Below are 12,877 nucleotides of genomic sequence, written 5' to 3' on the forward strand. Positions count from 1 at the left end.
AAACAGTTTCAGAGAAAAAGAAATATGTGAATTTTCTAAATATTGTAAAATCTCAGTGCTTAACAAATTTGTCTAAGACCACTGGCTTTTGGTCTGAAAAAAAATTAATTTTAAGGAACAAAAAGAGAAGAGGATACTTCCTCTTCAAAAGCTTCCTCTCTTCAAAAACTACATTGATAACATCCGACTCAAAATTTTGGACTGACCCAAAAGTAGCCTTTTTTTTTTTCTTTTTTTCCTCTGTGTAAGTTTTGCCAGAAAATTTTCAGTTTGGCTCCACAGAGAATTTTGCTCCAACTCTAAACTACGCTCATTTAGAGCATATTATCATTTGTCTTCTTTACTAAGAGATTTCTTTATTTGCCCAGGCTTGCAACTGATACACCGAAGCAGACCAGCTGCCCCCATGCTAAGGCAGTCTAGCAGCATATTCAACTTGGCTTTCTTTCTGTAGAGAATGGAAGTAGCAAAGAATACCAGTGCCCACAGCATGATGTTAACCAGGTGGTATAGGATTGCAGGAGATTGCAACTAGGAAGATTTGCATCTTTTTATCATAAATCCTTGTTAGAACTGAAAGTGGACTATCAAAACAAGACAGCCTCTTACCAAGATGTACACATACCTACTTCCAACAATAGGTACAATCCTTCGGATGAATAAACTTTTTCTTCTCTCATATGGTTGCATTTTCTACATCCAGGTATCTTTTTTTTTTTTTTTTTAAGTAGATTTAGAACAATTCTCACAAGTTACTAGCAGAGAAGGCTATTTTCCAATCAGAAAGCAGATAGGTATGTTTCAGGAAGAAACATTAACTCGGTAAGCTTTTAGCGTAAGATGACGCTAAATTACTTCTGTCCCTATGGACTCTACAACACCCAGACAAATTCAAGGCATTCTAGTTCCCTAGCAATGGATCAGGCTGTTTGTTAGCAAGCTCATTAAACAAGCAGCACTTTCCCACACCTAAAAATGCATCTGGAGAAGGACAAGGTTGAAGTTGCCCTCATTCTTTAATGCTATTTACACCCTTCATTATTTATACTCTAGACTTTGATTAGACTTTTAGAAGACTGAATGCAGAAGTGCACTTCCCAGGTACTGCTTGGAAGTTACTGCTTTGATTTTTTTTCTTCCATGTTCATTTTTTATTGGAAACAAGTCTTTTTTGTATTTTAAAAGTATTTCATATAAATTGAGGACTAGGCATCTTGACAATAGAGCTTGTGATGGTCACTATTTCAAATCTCTCTGAGATTATTCCCTGTGCATAACTTCAGTGGTTAGGTTCAGATTCAGTGGAATCAAAATTTCACCTACATCTTCACTGCATTCAGCACCTGTAAACTACAACGTACTCCAAGATCAAGAGACAGATATCTAGAAGGCAAGTAAAGAGCCACAAGAACTGTAAGATGTGCAGTAGGAAAGGGACTCTGGCAGAGCAGGACTTCTCAGAAGCTATTCTGATGTAGAGGGAAAATTCAGACAACGAGTGACTGTATAGGATTTGCCAGAAGCTATTCCTGAGGTTACTATGTTTGCATATGTTTATAGCAGTTCCTACAGCAGCAGCAATACTCACTTCTAAGAGGAATTTCTAATACTAGTCCCAAACAGAAGAGGAGGATTAATGTACAATACAACTGCTGCAAGTGTACCCAGGTCAAATTTGTTGCTCAGGTACAGCCACTTTGATTTCCAGCCAAGCAGAGCACCACATTATCGCCAAGCACCAGGTTTAGCAATACTAGGTATTTCTGTGCTACAAATACCATAAGACATTAAATATCATGGTGCTGATGGAAGCCATTGGCAAGTTCTCTTCAGTTCTGCTCTACCTCTGTTTTTCTGCTACGGTCAGAGAAAAAGGCCTTCATCAGTTTATACTTAAAAAAAAAAAATCATGCCACTTGCATCTTTCAATAGCCTGACAAAGAAAAATGTGTTAATTGTTAACTCAACATACTGGAAACCAGTAAAAGGCAGCCACATTCCTAAAGGAATAGTCACCATCTAGAGAGAAGGATGTTTCAAAATATTCTGATAGAGCAAAGAAAAAAACCCAAACATCACTGCTGGGTTTTTTTTGGTTTTTGTTTTTTGTTTTTTTTTAAAGTCATGCTCCCCTCTTGAGGACCCTCCAAAACCCCCTATTTGTTGGGTGGAAGACAGCTACTTCCTTTATTACCAAAATACCCAAACATCTTATGGGGAAAATCCTATGGCATGACTCAGTGGGTGTGGTTAAGTTCTAAGTTTTAACAGGTTTCAGCTAACATTACTCTTCATTTATGCAGACATTGCTTAAGATACTGTCCAAGAAAGAGGAAGTGAAAACAGATATCAGAAGAGGAAAGCCAATTTAAGCATAGTACACAGAACTTGACTACAGGCTCTCATGTAAATAACAGCATGGTACAGACGACAGCCAAGACAGGGACCAGTTGTACCAAGACATTGAGGTGCTGGTGCGCATCCGAAGGGCAACTAAGATGGTGAAGGGTCTGGAGCACAAGTCTGATGAGGAGCAGCTGAGGGAACTGAGGCTGTTCAGCCTGGAGAAAAGGAGGCTGAGGGGGGACCTTATCGCTCTCTACTACCACTCTCTACTACTACCTGAAAGGGGTTGTAGCAAGGCAGGCGTCGGTCTCTTCTCCCAGGTAAGAAGTGATAGGAAACAGCCTCAAGTTGTGCCAGGGGAGGTTTAGATTGGATTTTATGAAAAAATTCTTCACTGAAAAGGTTGCCAAGCATTGGAACGGGCTGCCCAAGAAAATGGTTGAGTCACCACACCTGGAGGTATTAAAAAGACAGGCAGATGTGGTGCTTAGGGACACAGCTTAGTGGCAGACTTGGCAGTGCTAGGTTAACAGTTGAACTTGATGATCTTTAAGGTCTTTTCCAACCTAAACAATTCTATGATATGACACAGACCAACCTTCCTACCCAACTGTAAATTCAGTCAGTTGCAGATACCCAACTTCAGATTACCTTGCAGAATGCAAGTTGGATGTTTGGGAGACAAAGATGCTGTCTTGAGAGATAAACAGAAAAAATCCCACCTCTTCGTGCAATGTCTGTATAGGAATGAAAGTGATTTATTTATATTACACACAAAGATTTTTATTAAAAAGGCTGGTAATGGAACATTTTATTTTAATGCATCAACCTGATAAAAGGTTAGTTACAGAAATTGTGTATAATGTTGTGTTAAGTCACATGGATGGGTTATTTAAAAAAAAGATTTGATAATTAGAGGAGGACATCTCTCATTTTAGTTACATCGTAAAGTGCCTCGTGTAGTCATATTCTATCGTTGGAATGACCGCCTGTACAAATTTCAAGAAAATAAGAAGGTACCTGTGTTTCTTGTTAAAGAAAACGTGCAATAGCTAGAAAACCTGTAAAACAAAGCAGAAGTCACATTCAATGGTCTGCTCAACAGTACTTCTTGTTAATAGGAAAATAACACCCAGCAATTACACAGTTAGAGACTGGAAAATTAATACAGCAGAACTCTGGTAATGGCATCTGATGACTGCCCTAACACACAGACCTTCTTGTTTTAAGTTAAAGCAGGGAACCCGGAATTATTTTCAATACATCTTACAAACACCACACAAACATTTCCAATCCCATTTATATACTTAATATTAGTTATTAACAAGTGCCAAGGTGAATTGCACCTGGCAAGGCTAATCCCTAGCTACCTTCCCTGTAGCTGCAGGGAAAGCAGGGTCCTCCTTCAGTGTTCCAGTGGCTCAGAAAAAGAAATAGGCTCCTGTTCTGAACCATCCTTTGAAAGAGCTCCTTACTGTTGATGAGGAAAAGTAGACTGATTAGCTTTGCTAAACTGAGAAGTCTGCCTTTGTAGAGGAGACCTTCCTTGTCTCCCTTGTGTCTATCGCCTTCAAATGCATGTTGGGCCTGAATCTGCAGTCTGGAATATATTGGATAATTATATACTAAAGTGTCTGTCCACCTGGGATTGAGGCAGGCAGCAAACTGAAAAATTAAAATAAATCACTACTTTCAACTGATAATTAAGTTACATTGGTACTGGAGATAAGTAAACCCTACTATTTTGACATGGCAGTCTCATGGACCATTTCTTGACAAACACAAAATATATGACAGTGAGGGAAGAAACTGCCTGCTAAAAAACCCTCAATTGGTTTAGCAATATCAAAAAAAAGTAGGCAAAAACTTGGAAATAAGCTATTTCTATTGAGGCGTAGACGACTTGAACTACCTTGCCAGAAAAGTTATTTTCCAGTTTCAGTTGCTTTGTGGCACAAATTGAGCAAGTCTCAATTCATACAGTGAACAAGAATTTTACTGATTCAGGGCCTATAGCTGCTCAGTAATCCCCCCTTGCTTGCCTTATAGCACCAAAAGCAGTTAGAACACTATTTTGAAAGGACACTCTCACTTCTAACGTGGAGGTTACTTCAGTCAGAAAGCACAGTATGGAATACTACAAAGCATAACTAACTGGCACTCTACAAGAAAATTCCAAGTGTGAGGCATTTTATATTGGTGTTCAGAACTGTTTCAGTGATTTTTATTGCTTTTTTATCAGCTGAATGTTTTACTAAGATACTGTTCACATGCCGAGTAGAGAATAATGGGACCTCTACACCTTTCAGAAATGAATCTGATTCAAATCTAATACAGAAGCTGCTGTACCAAGACAAGTGATTACACTCTGGCCAGAATCTATGAACCTCCAGCCTCATCCTCCTACACTGGGATCTCAGTTTTATACTCACAGGTACCTACAAACAGGGGCTCAGTCCTGTCCCTTCAATCCTACCTACTTTCCCCGTTGCTCCTGCCACCCTTCCCCCCACCCCCACCCCAAACAACTGATTAACAGAGTTTGTTTGCACAGAAGGAGCTCATCCCAGAAGTCTAGCAAGCGCTACAACAAAAGTTGTTTACTGCTTTTGCACACAACTGCATTCCAGTTTAGGAACCTTGAGGTAACAGCGCCTTACACTGCAAGAAATCTCTAAGAATACTGTATAGAAACAAAAAAGGATACATGTGAACTCCAAGTTCTCCCCCACCTTCTGCAACAGTCTCGATTATTTTCTTCATCACTTCTGCATGCCTGAAAGAGATCAGAAACGGTGAAAATATTTTACGGAAAAATTAACTCCCTCTTCATCACAATAATATTAGGTTTTGTGCAAATTAAGTAGTTTTGGACTGTTAGCTTCAGGAATAGCAAGAGGAAGTGTTCAGTTTACTAAGGAAAAAAATATCAACAATAATGGAAAGTTAATATTAAGTGATGAATGCAACATTATTTGCCAGTGTCTTACATTGACAAGGAAAGATGTTCTGCGCTACAGAATAGACAGAGTGCTATAATGAGTGCCAATTACACGTTGCTTGTCACTAGTTTAATTTTTAATTGCCAAATGCCCCAGAAGCCATCAGGTAAGACCCCAGAAGGTAACCCTCACCAGCAGCAAGCCACCAGAAGTTCCCAGATAATCCCTGAAAAAGATGCCTAGAAATTGCTGCAACGTTTTGAGCTGCCTCTGCTGCACTCTTAAGTTTGTAGAGGTATCAAACACTTAATTCATAGTTTCCTAGGGAAGCAGGCTAAACCAACCCTGCAGAAATTCAGAACTGTTGCTCTTGGGACTGACTTAGGGTATGGAAACTTTCTCTGGCTACAGCCATAACTCAGGTTATGTGGCAGATCAACAGTTTCTAAGCTAGCTGCTTCTCTCTTGCGACTCTCTTATTGTAAAACACTACAGGGGAGGACAAACATTTCCTGAGGTCACTGTGTTTTGACATCAAGTCATCAGTGACATACCAAACCTAGTATGAAACACACAAACATTTGCATACAAAGCTGATCCTAGGAATATAACATGGAATCACAGAATAGCTAAGGTTGAAAGAGACTGGTCATGATCTAGTCCAACCCTTGTTGTTCAATGAGCAGTAAACCAAAGCAGATTGCCCAGGACCTTATCTGGTCTGGTTTTGAATATCTCCAGTGATGGAAGACTTCAAATCTTTTCATAGCCAGTCACAATTCAGAAGTAATGGTCTTGTGTTAGAAAGGTCTCATACTTCATAAACCAGGGGATGAAGAACATAATAAATCGGAGAGGAGAACTACTGTATGATTAATTGATGTTTTATTTATATATTTTTAACACAAACTCCCAGGTTGCATAACTCATCTTATTTTTATCTATACTTCAACTTCGTTTTAAAGTCATGATTCTGTAGGCAGTCTTTATCAGTGAGGTCACACAGAGCCATGGACATCCACCTACAGCAATGCTGCAAGCTAATTAACAGCAGTAGTTTAAAATACCCATCCTGAAACAGCCTATGTGCCTACCGAGAACAAAGAATAGCGGTAAGCAGAGATGCATAACTTTCTGGCCATGCTTTGATACCATTACGCAAATCTAAATAGCTGACCAGTAACTGGCATTGAGTAGTTACCTTCGACAATCATGCTGTGAGCAACCGCAAACACAAGGAAGGAAGCTGTTGCAAATTTACCAAGACACATTGTAAACAGGAACATGAGAGTCTGGGGAAATACTAAAGGTCAGCATTTGTCATTTGCTGTGCTGTTGGTCTTTGCTGATCAGCTAACCCTCACAGTTGATTCCAGTTCTGGATCCTCATGATGCCCCTGCCGAACACATGTCGTATCAGGTGCCAAGGCCAGTTGCTTCTATATAGGAACCTGGCCACTGTCAAAACTTAAGCTTTGACCTCATCCATAATGGTGGACTTTTTTTTTTGTACTGGCACAGAACACAGGTCACCCTACAGCTAGCTATTAGAAGTCTTTAACAGGATACTAGCTCAGCTTCATGCATCTTAATGACATCTGTTCTTTTCTAAGGAGTAGCTAGATATCTGGAATTCCAAAACGGCCACAGTAACGGTTCTTACTGCCACACAGTTACTTATAAAAAGCTTTGTGGGTGCTTCATAAACTTTCAAAAGTTTGTTTCCCGTTTTCAGTTTCCTTCTATAAGAAAATTTCGAGGAATTAATATGAAGTATGTATACCCCCTGTGGAAAAAAATAAGATAACTTTGGGAGAAATGTCATCCAAAACATCGTGCTATCTAGAAGTTTGGGGTTTTTTTTGGTTTTTTTACTTCTGAATAAAAGTCCCCAAAAGTAACTCTTAATTCAAGGTGACTAAATACACTACATGCTCACCAGTGCTTGTTTCAGGACCTGTTTGCAGATCACGTGAGCTATCAAATAGATCAGACATTTAAAACATCTACTAAACCACCTAATTTACTTTCTGGTATATAAACCAACTCTTGAGGTGGTTCAAGTAATATAAATGAGTTACTATTCATATTCCAAGTCAGAAATACTGCTGTTCCTATTGAAAATAAATTGAGATATACAGAATTAAGACCATACATTAAGGGGTTAAAAAAAAGTTGAAACATAGCTGATTTTTTAGATTGATTATATGACCCTTTATGCTCTCATCAGGAATGTTCTCTTTCCAGGTGAAGAACACCTCTCTCCTGCTTTGCAATTGACCAAAGCTGTCAGTCAAAATATTTGTTGTTAACTTCACATTGGAATTCAGCACAGCTGACATACTGACTTTGTCTTAGTATCAGCTGGAAGGGAAATAAATACCATCAGAAAGTAAAAGTAAAAAATAAATGCCACCCTGACATATGGGGGAAAAAAAGGCCCAAGATCCGAAATTATTTATTTCCCCCACTGTCCCTTGCAGTTCACAGAGATAAAAGGCCTTCCACAGGGCTTTCAGTGTAGTGGACAACAACTGTAAGCGTCCATAACAGAGGGTAAAACACAAGACTTTTTTAGAACAATGTACTTTCAAGAAAAAAAATTACCTATGAACAAACTCCAGTGTCTGTAACTGCTCACACACAACGAGACAGGTGTGGAAAAACCCACAAATGTCATCATTAGGAGAAACATTCAGAATCTGCAATAGTCAGTTAACCTTAAGATCTACAATTTACTGATCCTTGCAGTTGCCTCTAGTCAGTTCCCTGTAGGTATTTATAGTACATAAAAAGGGAAAGTTCAGAAGCCTGTCACCATTTATTCTGAAATAGAGAAGAATAAACCCCTGGAATTAGTGCAAGTAATTCAGATCTAACTGTAAACGTGTTTAGTAGTTAAGTAGTTTGATAGTCTCTTCGTAACACCCACATAAAATGAGTTGAGAATTGTGATTCAACCAGTTTGCAATGAGGAAGTTGACTATCTTCCTCCCAGTACCATAAAAATGCTGACAAGAAATACAATTTACAGCAGAGCCGCAAGTAGTTTCAACTAACTACTCAAAATAGAAGCAATCTCAAGCAGCTGACAGCAGCACCCAACTGCCATCTCTTTCCTTTCTCTGACGCATGATATAGGGATATACACGTCAGAAGAAACAGCCAAGTAAGTTTAGGACCAGCAAATACCCTACATTACACAACAGGCAGGAAAGCAACAGCAGCAGTGCTAACTAAACACTGGTACTTCCTGCCTAAATTAAGAACACAACATTTTCAGCCATTATTTTTCACCTCAGAAGCCCAGACCTTGTTAGCCATTAGCCTTACCAGTTGAAGAAAATAGAACAGTTCACCTCAGAGTAAGAGAATGTACTTAAAACCTCCATTTTAGCTACCCTGTTAGCTTCTTTCTTCACAGCCTCAAGATGATCTTTTCAAACCTTTCTAACATTAAACAGCTGTCAGTCACCTAGATTTGTGAGAAGGACTAGATGTTTCCTAAATGTTTCCTCCACATTTAAGACTACCAACAGATCTGGTTCACTGTGATACCAGTAATCTCTCTCATGCTTAAAAGAGTAACTGGAGTAAGTGCCATGATGCAAACCATTTCTTCGAATGCAGATGTGGATTACATAACAAAGGCACCACTACTTCACTGGCTTCAGAGGCAGAAGTGAAAACATGCACACAGACCTCTCATTCTCATCCATGAAGACTCTCAATCCAAATTCAGAGACTAGCATTAAATTGGTTCTTACTCTGCAAAGGTGTTTGCAAAATTAAGCAGATTACATTGCAGATGCAGCCCAGTATAAAACCCACTGGTCTACCTAGTCAGTGAGGGCTGTCATGCCCAAATATCTGGTCATCTTTGTTTCTTTTGAGAGTGCTCTCCCAGCCTGCATCCCTCAACAGGAGCTTCTTCCCAACCAATTTATTAGCTGGGCTTCCAGCAATCCCTAAAGTAAGCCTTGGCTTCAGGCTTTTTTCCTCCTTTTCTTCTATTAATCATCTTCCTAGTCAGTCTGTTAAGCCTTCCTACATTCATCCCATCTGACACTCCCTCAAAAACACTAGTTGCACAAAAAGCTGCATCCATTTTTTCATCCAAAACCATGCAGACAGCAAATGATGACAGTAAAAGTCACTAACAGGTTGCCATATTCAGACTGATACGTTCATATGTGAGGTACAAGAATACCTTATTAGATCAAACCAAAGGTCTACCTCATCCTGCTTATTATCTTATAGTACATGCTCAAGAAAGAGGCCAGAGCAAACACCTCGTAAAGTTTCCCCCAAAGTACTGCTGGTTTCCAGCAGTGTGCTACCCAGGGACTTACTAATTCTGGAGCATTCTAACTTCACTTTTAACAACTCTTGACAAGCTTTCCTTTCATTAACATCATATTGCTTAAATAAATATTTAGTTTAATTGGGTGCTGTGTGCAGAGTTTAATTCTTTTTCTGGCTTTGAACATACCAGTACTGAGTAGCATTCAATGCTATCAGTTTTACTATTAGAAAAAAACCAAACACCTCTTACTTCACCTTCTGTGCCATTCATAATGAAGGTCACTGAAATCATAACTCCCGCCTCAGCTGCCTTTTCAAAAGCTTTTTGCAAAGCCTTTTCCAAGGGGTCCCAGGTTATTCAATCATTTTGTATGGGAAAGAGCTTCATAACCTCAGTTATCCCAGACAACCCCTCTGTATCTTTTCCAGTTTTAGCCTTCCTTCATCTCACAGGCTACAGAACCGATGACCAGAGCTGTACTGCAGTATTCAACATGTGGGTGGTCCCATAGATTAAGAGAGGCCTTATGCTGTTTTCTGTTCTATTCTTCATTCTTTTCCTAATAGTTTTCTAAGTTCTGCTTCCTGTACTATTCTTGAGCACAGAGACTGACATTTTCACAGGTTTATTATGTTAGTGTAGACTTAAATCTGAGGATTTAAAGACCAACAATAAACTTTACCACTTTAAAATTTTCTACAAGACAGCTGAACTGGAGAAAAGCTATTTCACAGTTGTACAATGGCTTCTCTGCTCAATATTGTCCAGATATAAACCTGACTGCTTGGTGAAAGCAAAGACTATTGTAAAGCAGTAGTTAAAGAACTATAAACTGGAACAAACATGAGATACAGATTTACAGGGCCCATGAATATATATCCTCATAATAAGATCAAAAGTAGCCATAAACTACTTGGTGCAAAGCTCCCTTGCTCTCTCTCGAGAATGGTATACCCTTCCCAAGACTGATCTTTTGTTCAAATAATTCCTAAACCAGAAACAAGAATGCACTGAGTCTGCAAGAATCACCACAAGCTTGTCAACAACAAACTGATTATTTGACACCTCAACTAGTGACATGGATCCTGGAAATGTTTCTTTAAGTCAAAGAAATTACAAGACTTAAAGGGGCAATCTGGACTTTAAATTAAAAAAAAAAAAACCAAACCAAAAAAAACCCAAAAAACAAAACAGCCAAACACCAAACCATATGCAAGACTACAAAGGGTGTCTTTTTTTTAATGAGAGAAAAGCCCAAACTCGTATGTCTAAGAACTTCACATTATCAAGAAGCTGAGGAGTTACACTGTTTATGATATTGGCTCTGTATCACTAAGAAGTCTAAAAGGATGTTAGGGCCTACGTCTAAGAAGGCACCTTTCAAAGACCTAGAAAAAATATCTGTGCAGCTAGTTGAATCACAGACTCCCTATGTCGTGCATGAGAAATGTGGAAAATGCAACAGAAAAGACCCTAAAAACACAAGTGTGTTTTGCACTTGTATTCAACAAATATTTCAGTGTGGTAATTAGAGGACCTCTATTTATCAGTGTAAAATTTCAAGGACTTCTAGGGGAGCAGAAGTTAGTTATTACAAAATAAGAAAGAGTTATTTCATGTTCAAATAGCTTTTTCTGCTCCCAAAATATACATTATACTTTTACCCTCACAAAAAAGCAGCACATGAAAGTACAGGAGAACTTTCTTTTATAGAGTTCTAGTACTCTGCCATCTTCTGGAGTCGATAGGAAAGTGGAGAAAAAGCCAGTTGAGCAGAGAGAAAACAGCTCTAGCTGTAGAATACACTTCCAGCAGCAAGCACTGGAATGACTTCAGAGAACCACTGATGTCTTCCTTTCATACTGCCTCAGAAGCTAACAGACAACTGTGGCAGCCAACTGTGGAAATACGTCCAGAAAACCTGAACCAAATCCTTCAGTGAAGTGCCTTGTGTCTGCTTGCTGAATCAGACCAGAAACAAAAGACCTACCTGCATGGATGAACTGAGCACATGGGGGGTGGAGGAAGATGAGGATGGTTTTCAATGGTCACTGTTTTCTTGACATGGTCTTGACTAATATCTTCATACATATGCTCTACTGTTAAAGGCTGCCGTTGCTGTATGGGAAAAAGGAACATAAGAACAAAAGTATTACTAACGAAGAATTTCTAACATCACTGACAGATTAAATTCTAACATCACTGACAGATTAAATTCTAACATCACTGACAGATTAAATTCTAACATCACTGACAGATTAAGCACCATAAATTCTAAGCATCTCATATGCAACAGTTCTGAAGGTACACTGAAAGAAGTGTGTTAAAATCAATATGGCGTAGAATTGTACCGCACAAATTTTCACTGCAAGGTGAATGGTAAAGTCAATATATTTGAGAACCACCTAGATTTCCATCTAGATATGAGCTGTAAGCCCTAACCTACTTTAACTCAAGAAACTTAGTCATTAACAGGACAAGTGATTTATCTAACCCCTCCCTCTGAAGATCATGAAAATACATACCTGCATACTTGACTAAGTTTACTGGGATTATTACTAGCTCTGCAGAGCTAACAAACTCAAATGACAGAGCATGATTTCCTTCCTTCCAAATGTGCTCATTTACCAAGTACAATTTTCAGTGAAATTGTTCCTACTTCCTGCAAGTACCGTAAGTCCTGTCCGCAACCCTGACTATATAATAGTTTTCGCACCATTTTTTCCTTTAAATTTCTACTGTGAACAAGGAACGAAATAGCCTTGCTATTTGACACGACAAGTCTAATTTCACAGAAGTGGGGGGGAAAAAAAAAAAAAAAAAAAAAAAATCAACATAGCTATACCTCATCATATCCAAATAACCAGAGCCTTGGAGTTTGGTAGTATTTGTCGTAAGTGATGTAGAGGTCATAAGTTCTAGTCTGTAGAATAGCATCTTCCCCTCCAACATCAACTTTAGCTTTGTTAGCTTCTACAATCTGCCTTGTGTCAAGCGTTGCCTGGTTCAAGGTAAAAATGACAACATTAGTTTAGCCTTGCTTGGGCTCCCTTCTTTCCCATCCTAAGTAGTTACATAAAGCTGTAAAACTGAAATTAATGTTCTTAAGTGAGCATTAAAAACCAGTTTTTTGGGTTTCATTTTTAATCTTTAAATTAAGAGTACCAGTTTCTCTCCCACCAAGTGGTTTTAGTTTTATTTTTGGTGGGTTTCTTTTATTTTTTAAAAAGGGTCCAACTTCTTAAGGAAGAATGCAACTACATTGTCACCCCCCCCCCCCTCT

The 12,877-nt window shown here is 38.8% G+C and overlaps 1 protein-coding gene across 1 annotated transcript in view; it reads right to left on the reverse strand.

Annotated features, from left to right (window-relative positions):
* Positions 1–2,997: 2,997 nt before the first annotated feature.
* ATG3 (autophagy related 3) overlaps positions 2,998–12,877 on the reverse strand; it is a gene marked incomplete at its 5' end in the record, with an annotated part of 25,693 nt that continues 15,813 nt past the window's right edge. Inside the window, 4 exons of the mRNA XM_035894038.1 lie at positions 2,998–3,366; positions 5,054–5,122; positions 11,585–11,712; positions 12,440–12,595. Coding sequence (XP_035749931.1) covers positions 3,285–3,366; positions 5,054–5,122; positions 11,585–11,712; positions 12,440–12,595 — 435 coding nt within the window. The remainder of the gene's footprint in view (positions 3,367–5,053; positions 5,123–11,584; positions 11,713–12,439; positions 12,596–12,877) is intronic.

Source organism: Egretta garzetta, unplaced genomic scaffold (genome assembly GCF_000687185.1).
Source record: "Egretta garzetta isolate BGI_Z169 unplaced genomic scaffold, ASM68718v1 scaffold465, whole genome shotgun sequence".
NCBI lineage: Eukaryota > Metazoa > Chordata > Aves > Pelecaniformes > Ardeidae > Egretta > Egretta garzetta.